This window comes from Hipposideros armiger, unplaced genomic scaffold, assembly GCF_001890085.2.
Source record: "Hipposideros armiger isolate ML-2016 unplaced genomic scaffold, ASM189008v1 scaffold_350, whole genome shotgun sequence".
NCBI lineage: Eukaryota > Metazoa > Chordata > Mammalia > Chiroptera > Hipposideridae > Hipposideros > Hipposideros armiger.
The window spans coordinates 1,276,633-1,291,113 of record NW_017731700.1 but is presented as its reverse complement, the minus strand read 5'-3'; the positions used below and the strand labels follow the sequence as shown (position 1 = coordinate 1,291,113).

At 34.1% G+C, this 14,481-nt stretch overlaps 1 protein-coding gene across 1 annotated transcript in view; it reads right to left on the bottom strand.

Annotated features, from left to right (window-relative positions):
* RADX (RPA1 related single stranded DNA binding protein, X-linked) overlaps nt 1–14,481 on the bottom strand; it is a 68,143-nt gene that overhangs the window by 29,982 nt on the left and 23,680 nt on the right. The window contains exons 6-11 of the mRNA XM_019661489.1: nt 13,927–14,049; nt 10,962–11,066; nt 9,663–9,827; nt 8,484–8,644; nt 7,110–7,285; nt 2,338–2,411 (exon numbers count right to left, since the gene is read on the bottom strand). Of these exons, the coding sequence (XP_019517034.1) occupies nt 2,338–2,411; nt 7,110–7,285; nt 8,484–8,644; nt 9,663–9,827; nt 10,962–11,066; nt 13,927–14,049 (804 nt within the window). The remainder of the gene's footprint in view (nt 1–2,337; nt 2,412–7,109; nt 7,286–8,483; nt 8,645–9,662; nt 9,828–10,961; nt 11,067–13,926; nt 14,050–14,481) is intronic.

Below are 14,481 nucleotides of genomic sequence, written 5' to 3'. Positions count from 1 at the left end.
AGATTGTTGGAGCAAAAATTAATATGACTCGATCTTATTTTTGGGGAAACACGGTATATGAAAAAAATGCTCAAATTCACTAGTTATTAGGAAAATGCTAATCAAAAACACAATGATATATCACCTCACACCTGTTAGAATGCCTATCATCAAGACAAATAACAACAAGTGTTGGAGAGGCTGTGGAGAAAAAGGAACCCTCATACACTGCTGGTGGGCATATAAATTGGTACAGCAGTTTCCCTTTCATGGTCATTTTGACTTTGGGGAAGAGTCAGAAGTCACATGGTGCCAGATCCAGTGAATAAGTGGATGGTGACACACCACAATGTTTTTATTTGACAGAAATGACTGTACCAGAAGCGATGCGTGACATGAAGCATTGTCATCAGGGAGGATGAAGTAAAGACACTCACAAAAGAGGACTTCCAGAACTGCTTCAGAAGGTGACAAGAACGATGGGATAAGTGTGTCCAAATGAGGGGGAGTATTTTGAGGGGGATGAATGGCAATGTGTCTTTTGCTCTGATAATCTTTTTTTTAATTTAAACATCCACTGTATTTTTCAATCACACCTCGTATATATAACACAGTCCTGGTATTCCAATATGTTAGTTGTTTTTCATATTGATCTGTTCCTGACTTATGGTTTCTCCTCGTTTAACTTTTTTTTTAAATTTGGAGTTAATTCTTTAGCTAAGTGACCTCACCATTTTACAGTCGTTTGAACTGTGACCACACTTCTATACTGTAGTCCTGGGATTCCAAATTCTCTCACGTGACATTTCCCTACCCATTGCCCAGCGGATACAGTAAGCTTTTTGATACTTTCCCACGTTGATGGTGCTAATTTCTCTGGCTCTCCACAACCTTCCAAATTTATATTAGTTCTACTTCACAGGCAAGGAGACCTGTGGTCTGGACTCTCGTATCCATGTCATTATTATACTTCAGCCTATAATTATTTAGGCTTCTATCTGGTTCTGATATACCCATTAGTAGTTTCAGTTTAATTCCTACTCACTACTAAATTTAAATTAGTTGGTTTCTGGCTGATAAGTATTGTTCATTCTTGTTTTAAATTTGGTTACATATTTATATTATAATCATTCCACCGTTATTTTCTACATTTTTTTGGGGGGGAGTTGTAGACTGCAGATACTTTTGTGGGTTCTTAATCTGCCAGAATGACTAGTGGTCAATCCCAAAATAAGAATAACTCAAAAAGCAAAAAGGACACACAGTACTAAAAAGTCTAGTATAGAGAGATGACCCCTTACAAATCTGATTTAAACCAAAAAACTCTAAGGATACCCTACCAGAATTAATTTGCTTTATTAAATGACCCCTAAATTCAAACCAATCAACCATTTAGCAAAGAAAAGAACTATTACTATATTCTAAGCTTTGCCTGTATGTACTGTCAAATTAAAATGAAACTTTCTATTTAATTATCCTGGATATATACCCCAAAATCTGAAAACATTTATCCATAAAGATATATGTATTTCAATATTCATTGCAGCTTTATTTACGGTGGCCAAGACATGGAAACTGCCAAAGTGTTCTTTGATAGATGGTTGGATAAAAAAGATGTGGTGCATATACACAATGGAATACTACACTGCCATAAGAAAAGATGAAATAGTGCCATTCGTGACAACATGAATGGATCTTGAGATTATTATGCTAAGTGAAATAAGTCAGACAGAAAAAGTCAAGAACCATATGATTTCACTGATATGTGGGATATAAAACTGAAAGCAACAAATGAACAAGACAAACAAAGAAACAAACAAAAACTCATAGACACAGACCATAGTTTAGTGGTTACTAGAGGGTAAAGGGGGAGGGGTGGTGGTAGATGAGGGTAAATGGGATGAAATACATGGTGATAGAAGGAGAACTGAGTCTGGGTGATGAACACACAATGTGATATACAGATGATGTACTACAGAATTGTACACCTGAAACCTGTGCAACTTCACTAACAATTGTCACCCCAATGAACTTTAATTAAAAAAAATAGTACACTTGAAGGAATATGCTACCAAAGAAACAAATTAATAAGTATAAGTTTGTTTATGTTTACTTTCACTTTGGTGATACCACAATATTACTCTAAAGTTGGGACCAGTATTTTTGACAAGTACCTAAGCTAATATAAATTAAAACCAGCAACAAACATAGGTAGCTATACATCTATTTGAAATACTTATATTATGCTAGTGGCAGGCATGACACAAAAAAAAGTAGAATCAAACAATAATCTGTATGTAACAGCATTCCATGAAGATTTCATTAATACTACTACGAATAATAATTAAAGCAACATACGGTGGGAAATGCTTGGCATGTCTGGTTTATTTCCTTCTGTTTGTACAGAAGTTTCTGGCCGACGTACAGGAATTCTACAAAAGATGAAAAAAAAGAAGGATAACCAATAGTTATAAAAAGGAGATATACTAAATTGAACAAAAGAAATGAATTGCTACAATTCAGAATTTATTCTAATCTAATAAATTTAGAAAATATATATGTTTAGTTTCTTAAAGTGATGCATTAAACATTTAAGAAAAATACTTTCAAATTATGAACAATTATCTATACATAATTCAAATATTGCAATAGTTTTAAATATTCTTTTAAGTAGTATTCCACAAAGGAAGTACTCAACTTTATTAAATATCAGCTAAAGACATATATATCTAGCTATATAGATATATCTATAGATATAGATATATAGCTATAGATATATAGATATAGATAGATACACACACACACACACACTCTCGCACACGTGTTGCACGTATTTTATTCTCTATGATAGGAATTTAAAAATTAGTTCAATAGCTTATTTTCATGTTTGCTTTATTCAAATATTCTGGAAAACTAGAAAAACTATCTGGCCTAACTTTTCACCCTCATTCCAGAGTTTTTTTATAAGCCTCATGCTACTTCAAATCTTCAAGCTTTTCTTTCTGAGCAGAACAATGCTATACCCACTTTCCTTTGCCTGGTTATTTCACTCAGGCATCATTTCCTATAAGAAGCCACCCTTGATCTCTAGTCAAGGCTCACACTGCTTCTTGTATATGCTCTCATAGCACCAGGACTAAACTTCTATCAGCATTCAGCACACTGTACTGAAATTCCAGGTTTATCAGTTTGTCTCTTCCACCCGATTCTTCTATAATCACTACGAAAGTATAGACTTTATTTATTTTTGTATCTCCACATAATATCTGCTCACTGTTCATTGAACTGAAATGAATGGAGAAAAAAGGAAGCATCTTATTTTGAAGCTGAGAAGAAACCTGCTTTCATAAAGAAAGATTTCCATCTTATGGGCTTTTAGCATACTTCTGTGGTGAGTTTTTTCTATCATTGTATTCCAAAACTAAAACCATAAAATAAAACAGAAGTGTCATATTGTAGAATGCCACATAATATTGCTCAACTTATTTTATCAATAGATGTGTCTCTTATAAGAGTAGTATTCTTCATTTTACTAGTGAGTTATTAATAAACTAAAAAGAAGTAGCTTTCATGAAGGAAGAATTCATCTATTTAATTATAGAACTCCAGCAAATGAAAACATATTTTATAGTTGTAGTTTTAATTTTTTTTCAATTATTGAAAATATGGTATTTCTAGAAATTAGGAAACTGAAAAAAATCAACTCTGGGAGAAATGTAACTAATAAAAATAGTTAAATTATATGTATTTTGAGATCCTTAAACAGCATGTTTGTACTTTTTAATACATGTGATTATAATTTTTTTATCTGAAATAAATTAGAAAAAACAGTTTTTCAAACTCTAGGAGCACCATTATATTGTACAGAATTTTGAAAAGTGCCTTAGGAGATTTTTACTGGAATATGTAATCATTCATTTGTATGACTTAAATGTCTTAAAGGTGCTAAATGACAGAAGTGGAGTATACAATGTCTATGGGTATCAACTGAAAAAACTGAAAACAGAGAGATTAAAAAAATGAAAAGATAAAATGTATAGAAGGATAACTGAGGACAGAAAGGGATGCGAGGGCTGAAAGTAGAGAATATAAAGATGCATATGGTGGGTAGTGGCTGAAAGAGTTTTGAGATGCATGATAGAAAAAAACCTCGATTGCCTTGAAGAAAATATTGGTAGAAATATGGATTTTGAAGGAGAATCTGTTGAGGGCTCAGAAAGAAAAGAAGAAAGCTTTGACAAAGCTTCTGTTGTCTTAGAGAATACACATATTGTCATGAAAAGAATATTGCTAGAAATATTACTGTAAAAGGTGCTTCTGGTGAGGTCTCAGACAGAAATGAAGAATGTGCTTTTGGAAACTGGATGGAAGGTGATCCTTGATATAAAGTAGCAGAGGACTTGGCTGAATTCTGTTCTGTTGGATGGAATGTGAAACTTGTATGCAATGAACTTACATATTTAGCTGAACTTCTAACCAATGTGTTGAAGGTACTCCTTGCTGCTTATAGTAAAATATGAGAGAGTTTAAAACAAAATTATTAAGAAAAAAGAAACCAGATCTTCAATACTTGGGAAATTCTCAACCTATTCATATTGCAAAAAATGAGAAAGTTTGCTCTGGAGAAAACACCATGGATGTTGCTGGACAACCATTTGCCCAAGAGATTAGGTTTATGAATTGTGGATCTAATCAACCATTTCAGTAGGCATGCTACTAGCTTAGGCTGGAAGGGACATAGGTGGGATGGAATGAAGAAATTAAATGAGCCAACAGAGATATTCAGCTGTGATCATATATTATCCTTCAAAAAATGTAAGAATGATCCAGAGGGTGTGGCCCTTTCCTCAGTTCCAGAAGGCAGGGCCACCACTCAGTGCCACAGTGATGGGGCTGTCATCCTGGTGGGCCCAGAGGACATAGTATCATGCCAGAAAGGATAATTTTGAAATCTTCAAATCAAATGGAATTGGCCCTGCTAGGTTTCAGATTTACTTGTGACCCATGATCCCTTTTTTCCTTCCAATTTCTCCCTTTTGTAATGCCTATCCTGCCATTGCATTTTAGACAGATAACGAGTCTAGTTTCACAGGATCAGACATGGAAAATAATTTTGCCCCAGAATGAATCACCCTGCATCTCATTCATACATGATTTAGATGATATTTAGATGACATTTTGGTCTTAGAGTTGATGTTGGTGTGGGTTAAAAATTTTGGGGATGGTGTGATAGGGTGAATGTATTTTGCATATGAGAAACAAATGAACCTTTAAGGGAGAGAGGACAGATTGTTATGCGTTGAATTATGTCCCCACCAAATATCAATATGACTACCAATATGTAAGCAATTATATCTTCAGGGATCCTCAGAATGTGACCTTATTTGTAAATAAGGTCACTGAAGATGTAATTGGTTAAGATAAGGTAAGACTGGAGTAGACCAGCATTCCAGAGTGGATCCCTAATCCAATATGGCTGGTGTCCTTACACAAAGGGGAAATTTGGACACAGATGTGCCAACAGGGAGAAAGCCATGTGAAGATGAAGGCAGAGATTGGGATAATGCTTCAGTAAGCTAAGAAATGTCAAAGGTTGCCAGTAAACCACCAGAAACCAGGGGAGAGGCATGGAACAGATTCTATGAGGTGTGATCAAACAATATGGTGAACGTTTAAATAAGAAAATATATTATAGTAAAAGACACGTTGCCATTAATTCCCCTCAAAATACCCCCTTCAGAATAATTTCTGAAGCAGTTATAGAAGTGCTGTTTCATGAGTGTCTTCAGTTGTGCTGTCGTGGCTGCCTCGATGTCCAAATCGATACAAAACATTTACTTTTCATCATCATTTTTACTCTGGAGAAGAGCCAGAAGTTGCACAGTGCTAGATCTGGTGAATAAGGTCGATGAGGACATACCTTAATGTTTTTTTTAAAGATTTTTTATTGGGGAATTAGGGGATGGGAACAGCACTGGGGAATTGGGGAAGGGGAACAGACAAGTTGCTGTCCTTTTGTTCTTCAGTCTAGTTGTGGAGGACGTTGCTTCACTGGCCCAAGGTGGCACCATCATTGCGCTCTTCCCGGGCGAGGCAGATCAGTCGCCGGCTTCTGGACGGCTGCTCACGGTGGCTGCTGGCTACACACGGTAGCCCATGGCAACCCACTGCAGCAGGGGCTGCAGCCTACGCCGTTGCCGGAGACTCATGGCAGCCCAGCTCCAGGTTGAGCTGTTGTTCAGCATCTAAGCTGTGGAGGGCGGTGTCACTGGCCCTCATATGTGGGATCCGAACTGGGGCCCTCTGGCGTCCCAAGCCAGTTCTTAACCATCGCGCCACTCGGCCGGCCCAATACCTTAATGTTTTTGACAGAAATTGCCGTACCAGGAGCGATGTGTGACACGGACCCTTTCTGGTGTGATCACAAAATATAGTGAATGCTGCTGCCGGGTGCCATCCAGTGGAAAAGTAGGGATCTTTAATATGAGGAAGTGGCACATCGAACCTTAGTCACAGTGTGTGACAAGTTTCAACTTGTTCAGTGCAGTCAGTCGGGTGGGTGTGAGCTACAGTTGAGAGAAGGTGTGTTTTAACGTGTGTTGTAAATCGTCCTCCATCATGACAATGCTCCATGTCACACATCGCTTCTGGTACAGCAATTTCTGTCAAATAAAAACATTACAGTGTGTCCTCATACACCTTATTCACGGGATCTGGCACCGTGCAACTTCTGGCTCTTCCTCAGAGTCAAAATGATTCAGGACTTCGAGGAAGACATGACAATGCAACTGAAGACTCACGAAAGAGGACTTTCAGAACTGCTTCAGAAAGTGGCAAGAATGTTGAGATAAGTGTGTTCGAAGCGAAGGGGAGTATTTTGAGGGGGATTAATGGTAATGTGTCTTTTACTGTAATACATAATTTTAATTTAAACATTCACCATATTTTCTTCATCACACCATGCACATTACAGCTCTCATTAGGAACTCATCCTGCAGATACCCTGATCTCAGATTTCGGCAGCCCTAGAAAACTAAAATGGCTTCTAGTAAAATCGCTCATTTTACAGGGTAGAAACAAACCCAAAAAAACATAATGTGCTATGCACAGAATTAATACAAATAACTTACATTTTGGTATATTGCACCTGCACAATCCTTTTTTTCTTGGCAGGGCTCAAACTTGTATTTTTAGTTTGAGAACACTGAGAACTCATAGAACCATCATCTTGGTGCTGTTTACCATTTACTTCCTGACTTTGACTTTCTCTTTCAGCTGCCTGGGATGCTGTTGGTCGGTTACCATTCTAAAACCAAAAAATTAGAGAAAACATTTTAAGCTTATTCATAAAAATTATTTTTCTCTTAAAAGTCTACAATTTTAGTTTATCCATTTTTCATAATCTTAAGAGTTGTGATAAAATGTTATAACCATAACACTGCTTTTATAAAGATGATTTATCCAAATCCATCTGCTATTATTTTTAAAAGGAAGATAAAAATTCTTCTTATATTAGTATAGCTTAAAGGTTGGATTAGATGCATATTTCCACATGGATAGTAATCCTAGAAATAATTTTTAAAAGATAAACTCATGGCAAAAATTAACTTATTTGTCTTGATTGTGCCTAGATTTCAGAAGTAGCATCTTCTACTAGAGCATGTATTTTACAAGAGTCATTGCTAACTCTTACAGAACCTGGGTAAGACTGCCATGCCAGAGATAGAGGAAAAAACTTCCTGTGGAAGTGTTCCTACAATTTTGGTCTTGACAAAAGGTAGTAATAGAATATACGGGCATACCTCATTTCATGTGTCTCGCTTTATTGTGCTTAGCAGATATTGAATTTTTTTACAAATTAAATGTTTGTGGCAATCTGTGTTGAGCAACAATTCTATCAGCACCATTTTCCCAGCTGCCTCAGATGATGGTTAGAATTTTTTAGCAATAAATTATTTTTTAATTAAGTTATGTGCATTGCTTTTTAGACATCATGCTATTGCACACTTAATAGTCTATAATATGGTGCAAATATAACTTTTAAATGCACTGGGAAACCAAAAAAGTCATGTGATTTGCTTTACTGCAATATTTGCTTTATTGCAGTGGTCTGGAACCAAACCTGCAATACCTCCAAGGTATGCTTGTAATCATATATTCCACCTGGGAATTTAAAAAATGATAATCATGATAGGCTCAAACTATGCAGAAAGCAAAAACAAGATACCGAGTTTTGAGGGCTTATCAGAGGTTGGGACCTTCAGCCCAGCCTGCTCCAAAATAAATGACGGAAAAAGGAAACAAATAGAAAACAATAATGATTTTTTTTCTCTTAGGCTGGGAAAGGGGTATGGTCTAACAGTTTTGTTTTTGTTTTTTTGGCATGCTTTTGTATTAAAAACAAAAAAAAATAATGTTTAAAAAAAGAATACAATGAACAAGGTACCAATCGTAATTATGATCACAGTGCTTTCAGAGATATACTATTAACTCTGGCACCATACCCGAAGTGTTTCTGATGCTGAGGTACTTTCAGTTGCACTGCTATGGGGGATATACTTTATAACGGTAATTATCCCCTGAATTGCAATGCGCTTTTGTTCCCTATACTGCAAGTCTTCAATCTCCTTCCTCACTTCACTTATAGCTGTCAAGAGCGGCTCAACTGCAAAAGAGTAATTCCAAGAAAATTGTAAGTTTAAAGAACTGAAATGATAAAAATAAGAATTAGATTTGCAATGTAATTTCACAATATGAAATTATAAACTTGCTACATAACATAAATTTGCAAGACTTTATGTTTATATTTGGCATACCCCTACGTAATTTCTGTAAAATAGGCAAAACATATTTATCAGTTAAACTGTGATACAGTCTTCTAGCCTGGAATTTTAATTTGAAACAGAAATTTTGCATACCGAATGTAATTTATATATCATATTTCAGACTATAAAGTGTTGCCAAACCACTGCATAAAAACACGCATTTTAATATTTTTAAATATATACTACATATTGATGGCACTATAAAGTACAAGAGGATGTTAATATTTAGGTGATGACAGGTCAGTATTTCCAAGTTTCTCTTTTTTCCCCCAAAAACCATGCAATTATCCCATGGCTTTTTATAAAGAATATACCTATGTTAAAGTTTTCAGCTGTCATATCTTAACTGTACTAAAATAAATTAATTTTAGGTCTCTTATCAGTACTTATTCTGTATCTTGTTTATTTTGGTGTCATTTTTATTTAAAGGTAGCACTCAATTGTGTTATATTCAATATATATCACTCTACAAGAGCAGCATAATACAGTTTTCAGTATCTTGATATCAGATTTCCAGGGTCCCCATTGATATCTTTAATTGCTCTATGTAATGTCATAGAAGTTGAACTCTACTAAGGTCAGACTGGATCTCAATGATATCAAATCAAGACATTATTTCTAGTTAGTCATTGTCCATGTTCTTTCTCTTCTTCTAGTCTAATAAAATAAAAATATTAACCTTTAGGAGGTATGACATGTATTTTAGGTCCTCAAAAAGACACAATTATTATCAGTAAGTGTTGCTACACTTTGACTCACTCCCCTAAAATAAAAGAATAAAGATGACTAACTGATATAACACATACCATACACATAGCATACAAACATATTATTAAAAATTAGCAATTACATTAGTACCTTTAAGAGAACTTCTATACTTCGAAAATGTCTCTGGCACTGGTGGATAGGGGTAATATCCACCAATAACAGAATTCTTCACTTCCCCAGATTCAGTCTTTGTTTTAATCCACTGAATAAAATTTTTTACCCTGGTATCATTGGCACACAGCTGACCTCTATGACCTCTTTGCAAGAAGGTTAAAGTGCAAAAAAGAAAAAAAAAAGAAAGAAAAAAAAACTCACTGTAATAAACTGCATGGACATTTGTATAAAAACAGTTTAATATTAAAAGTTTCTTATGTCACCAAGAAAAGACAGTCTCTATGTCGCAAATAATTATACTTAATATGCATATAAAAATTATCAAAGAGAGTAAACAAATCTTAAGTCAAGAGCAAAATCAGACATATTAGAGTTTAAGTGGACTAAACTATAGCTGTCTACAGGATACTAAAAAGCCTTAAAAAAAACCAACTAATAATGTGGAATTTTTCTAACTATCCAAATGGTTGGCATTTTTTTTAATTGATTTTTAAATCATGTATTATCTTGAAGGTATGGCATCATGTATGAACTAAATTGCCTATCATTATAGCTCAACATTTAAATTCATGTTCTTAAAACATACTTAAAAGTGATATTTGCATCTCATGTTATTAATATATATTTATATCTGGTATTATTAGTATTTATAAAATGAGGTATCGACAAAGATGTGTGTTATACACATCATAGGACTCTTCTTTTGACAAATTTCCTAATTACCTATATGGTAGCATTCTAGAAAACACATCATTTCACACCATTCCCTCACTCATCTGGAAACTTGTATCTTTATTGTTTTCACATCCATTATCAAAGGCAATAGGGAAAAACAATGTACTTAGAGACAAGTAGTGAGACTCTTTTCTTCTTACTATATAAGTAAAATGTGAGATTCCAGGGCAAAAATTTGATACACATTTTTGTTTTATTTAGTACTTAAAATATTATTAATTGAATCCATATTGTGATATAGGCCCTTACAGTTTTCAATCAAGCAATTTATGATTATCTACCTTACATCAAGCAGGAATAAAGCTAGCCAAAGGATATAAACATAATTCTCCAGTACGTCACAAAATTATTGCTTCAATAGTAAATAATCTAGAAGCAATAAATTTCATAGGCTAAATATTCGTTGTGAAAACATTATTATCGTGATAAAGGAGGTCAAATAAAGTGATCTTGTGGTTGAATGTTGTAATATAAAAGTTAATTTAATGAAGAGAAAATATACTACATTTCCAATAAAGTATATACAAAGAAATTGCTCACCAGTAATAAACACGCGACTCTCATTTGTAGTGGTGAGGTAAAGCAGTTTAGGTACTTGAGTATCATTTCTGACAACTTTCAACTGTGTGCACATGAAATATGTCACTGTAGAAAATGAAAACAATTATGAAATTATTTCTGCATTTCAAAGAGGACATACCAAGATCAGGATCTAGCACAGTGATCCTCAAACTTTAATAAACATAGGAATAACCTAGGACAATTGTTAAAATGCAAATTAAGATTCAGTAATTTTAGGGTGGAGTTTGAGATTCTCCATTTCTAATAAGCTCCTAGGTGATACTAATGCTGCCAGGCCCCTGACCACACTTTGAACAACAAGGATCTAACACTTACCCTTTCCTTTGGATAAAGGATCTAACACTTATTTTTCCTTTAGAAAAAAAAAAAGAAAGTACAATAGCTGCACCTAACCGAAGTCACTGCTTGTTGCACAGTTGAAGGGTGCAAGAGTCTTTCTAATGGGGTGCACCACTGAATGTGAACAGTTATTTCCTACAGAGAAAGGAGCTTAGTTTCTACATGATGTTTTCACGCATTAACCCAATCTATCACTGATCCCTGAATTACTCTGACTCCTTCCACCAGATAGGGCTATACAGTATTACTTTGAATTTGTTTATGCAAGTGTTTTACATGTGTTGATCTTAATTAGATTTTAAGCCTCAACAACAGAGCTTATATCACCTGTTCTTTTCTGTTCACTTTGCTAACCAACTTGATAGACTAAAAAGAATCCCTGAAAATAAGATTATAATGTCGTCAGACTTCAACTACTTTCAAGAGCTATCCTTTTTTAATTATCTATCAGGTTATTTGGAAAAATTAATTCAAAAATTCTTAAAAATTTTAACTCATTACATGCCAAAAATAGTTATGGTCTTACAAACTAGGAAATGAAGAAATAAATGTAAATATCTGTAATCTCACAATAACAGTAGGTTCTCATTTAAAAATAAATGTTTCCCTAGAGCATGATAATAACTACAAATTCATTTTCTACCTCTCATATTTACTAGATCTTTATTTTTAGCAATGAAAAAAAGGAAATCTATCCAAATGACTAAGAATAATTCTGTAAATTGATATCGCTTCTCCTTTACTTCAAAAACTGTAAAAATAATGTGAGTATTCATGGTTAAAAATGTCAATATAGGAATATTACAAAATCTCTAATTTTAATTTCATGACTGTTAAAACTCAGACATTCAGATCTAACACTTCCTAGCTGTTTGACACCTAGGGAATTATTTAATCCTTCTGGACCTTTGTTTCCTCATCTGTAAATTTGTAAAAACATCAACTCTTTAAAAGGTAACTGGGAGTACAAAATGAGATAACATGTATGAGCATCTGGTACACAGTAAACACTCAATATTAGTTTCCCTTAGCTCTTCACTTACCTTAAAAGTTTATGCCCTACTACCAAAAGATTCTGGTATTATTCCAGAAGACCTCTGGTCGTGTTCCCCTTCATAGGCCTGAAGTCCCCTTAAGTACTCACCAGTCATTTAATGTTTATTTTTCCTTTACTCTTGGTCAAAAGATGAACATAAATTGTGATTGCTTTCAACTATTATATTAAAGAAAATCTCATCAAAGTCCACATAAACCTATCTTAGAAATTTACATTTCACATTATCATAAGAAATAGAACATGCATGCTCGGCAACATTTCTGTGAAAAATCATTATCCAAAACTTGTGTCAGTTTGTTGTTTAAAGTGGCTACAAAGAGAGGGAAACAGCCATAAAACCCATCTAAAATAAGGTAATGGAATTATTACCTTAGATATCATCTCTACCAATCATTTATGCCCTTTGAGAAGTTATATGAGAGGTTATAGCTTCATTCACCTTGGAATACCAGTCCTTGGTTTTGGCTAAACCTCTCTTTCTGCCCTCTCCCCCAATAGCTAGGGTGAGGTTTAGTTCTATTTATATATATTTAAAAAAATGAATCTCACAAATAGAAGGGTGGAATCTAATGAGCTAATATCTGAATGTTGCATAATACTGTTTTGCAACAGAGAATAAAGGGATAGAAGAACAGCCTTGTATATGGTCTCCAGGTCTCCTGATGTCTACAATTTCTACTATGTTGCTGATTTTTTAAAAAATTGCATATAGTCAAGAATTGGGAGTTTCCCCAATGTTGACAAGCATTTAACAATTGGTATGTTATTCATATAATTATTTGGAAAATAGTAAAATAGCACACCATATCCAAAATAGCTTTATGCTACAAATTGAAAGAAGGAAAATTTACTGAAGTTGTTAAAAGTACTACATCTACTTTTTTTTCTTATAATAGATCTGAAGACTAAGTCATTAAAATGTATAACAAGGCATACCTAAACTGTTTTCAAATAAATAAAATTAGTTGAAAAAATACCTATATATCTGACTGAATATAAGGGGAAAAAGCCAACACCAAAGTAAGTAAAATACTGACGAGCTGGTATAACACCACCACCCTAATGTTAATTTAATATTAAAATGGAATCATACTTGTCATTATCAGTATTTAATTACAAAGCCTGCTAAACTTCTACCAATTAATTCTACATTAGTAAAGTCTTCATTGTCTTTAATGGGGGTCTACCTAGTCAGTTTCCAAGTGTATACAAAGGGTATTGACAGCCTATGTTTTAGTTTCACTGACTCTTAAACTTTTATGTCTGAAATGTTAATAATGAGCATTGATAAAAGCACCTGTTTTCTGAAAAACTAGTTTCAATCCCAAATTAAATCTGAATAGAAAACCAGAAGGTGGTTAACATCTGCAGTACCAAATATAATATTAATAAAGAAAAATTTAAACATGCTATCAGACTGCACAAATTTGCTACCTCAATATCCTGACATTCCATAATTAAGTTTACCATTTTTAAGTTAATGCCCACACTTCCAAAAATAAAGATAAAAATATTGGAACTAAGTACTTGGGCAAATATTTTCAAAGATTTCTGGCTGAGATGTAGAAAACAGTTCTATTATAAATGGTTGTTCTGAAGTCCCGTCAGCAACGTGAATCCAGCGATGTGACCAAAAATCTTCACAGTTTTCTATAAGGATATAATATTATAATAAATGAAGACAACTGAATATGCATGTATGAACACAAAACTATTCACTTGTAATACCTTTTATGACTTTCAATTTCAAAAGCTTACCTTTTGACCCCCTTTCCCCTCTTCTACCACCCCATTCTCCTTCCCCTCTAGTAACCACTAAACTGTTGTTTGTGTCTATGAGTTTTCATTTCTTTGTTTGTCTTATTCCTTTGCTGCTTTCAGTTTTATATCCCACATATGAGTGAAGTTATATGGTTCTCAACTTTTTCTGTCTGACTTATTTCATTTAGCATAATACTCTCAAGATCCAACCAAATTCATGGTGATCGAAGGAGAACTGACTCTGGGTGGTGAGCACACAATGTAACGTATAGATGATGTATTATAGAATTGTATACATGAAACCTATGTAATTTTACTAAC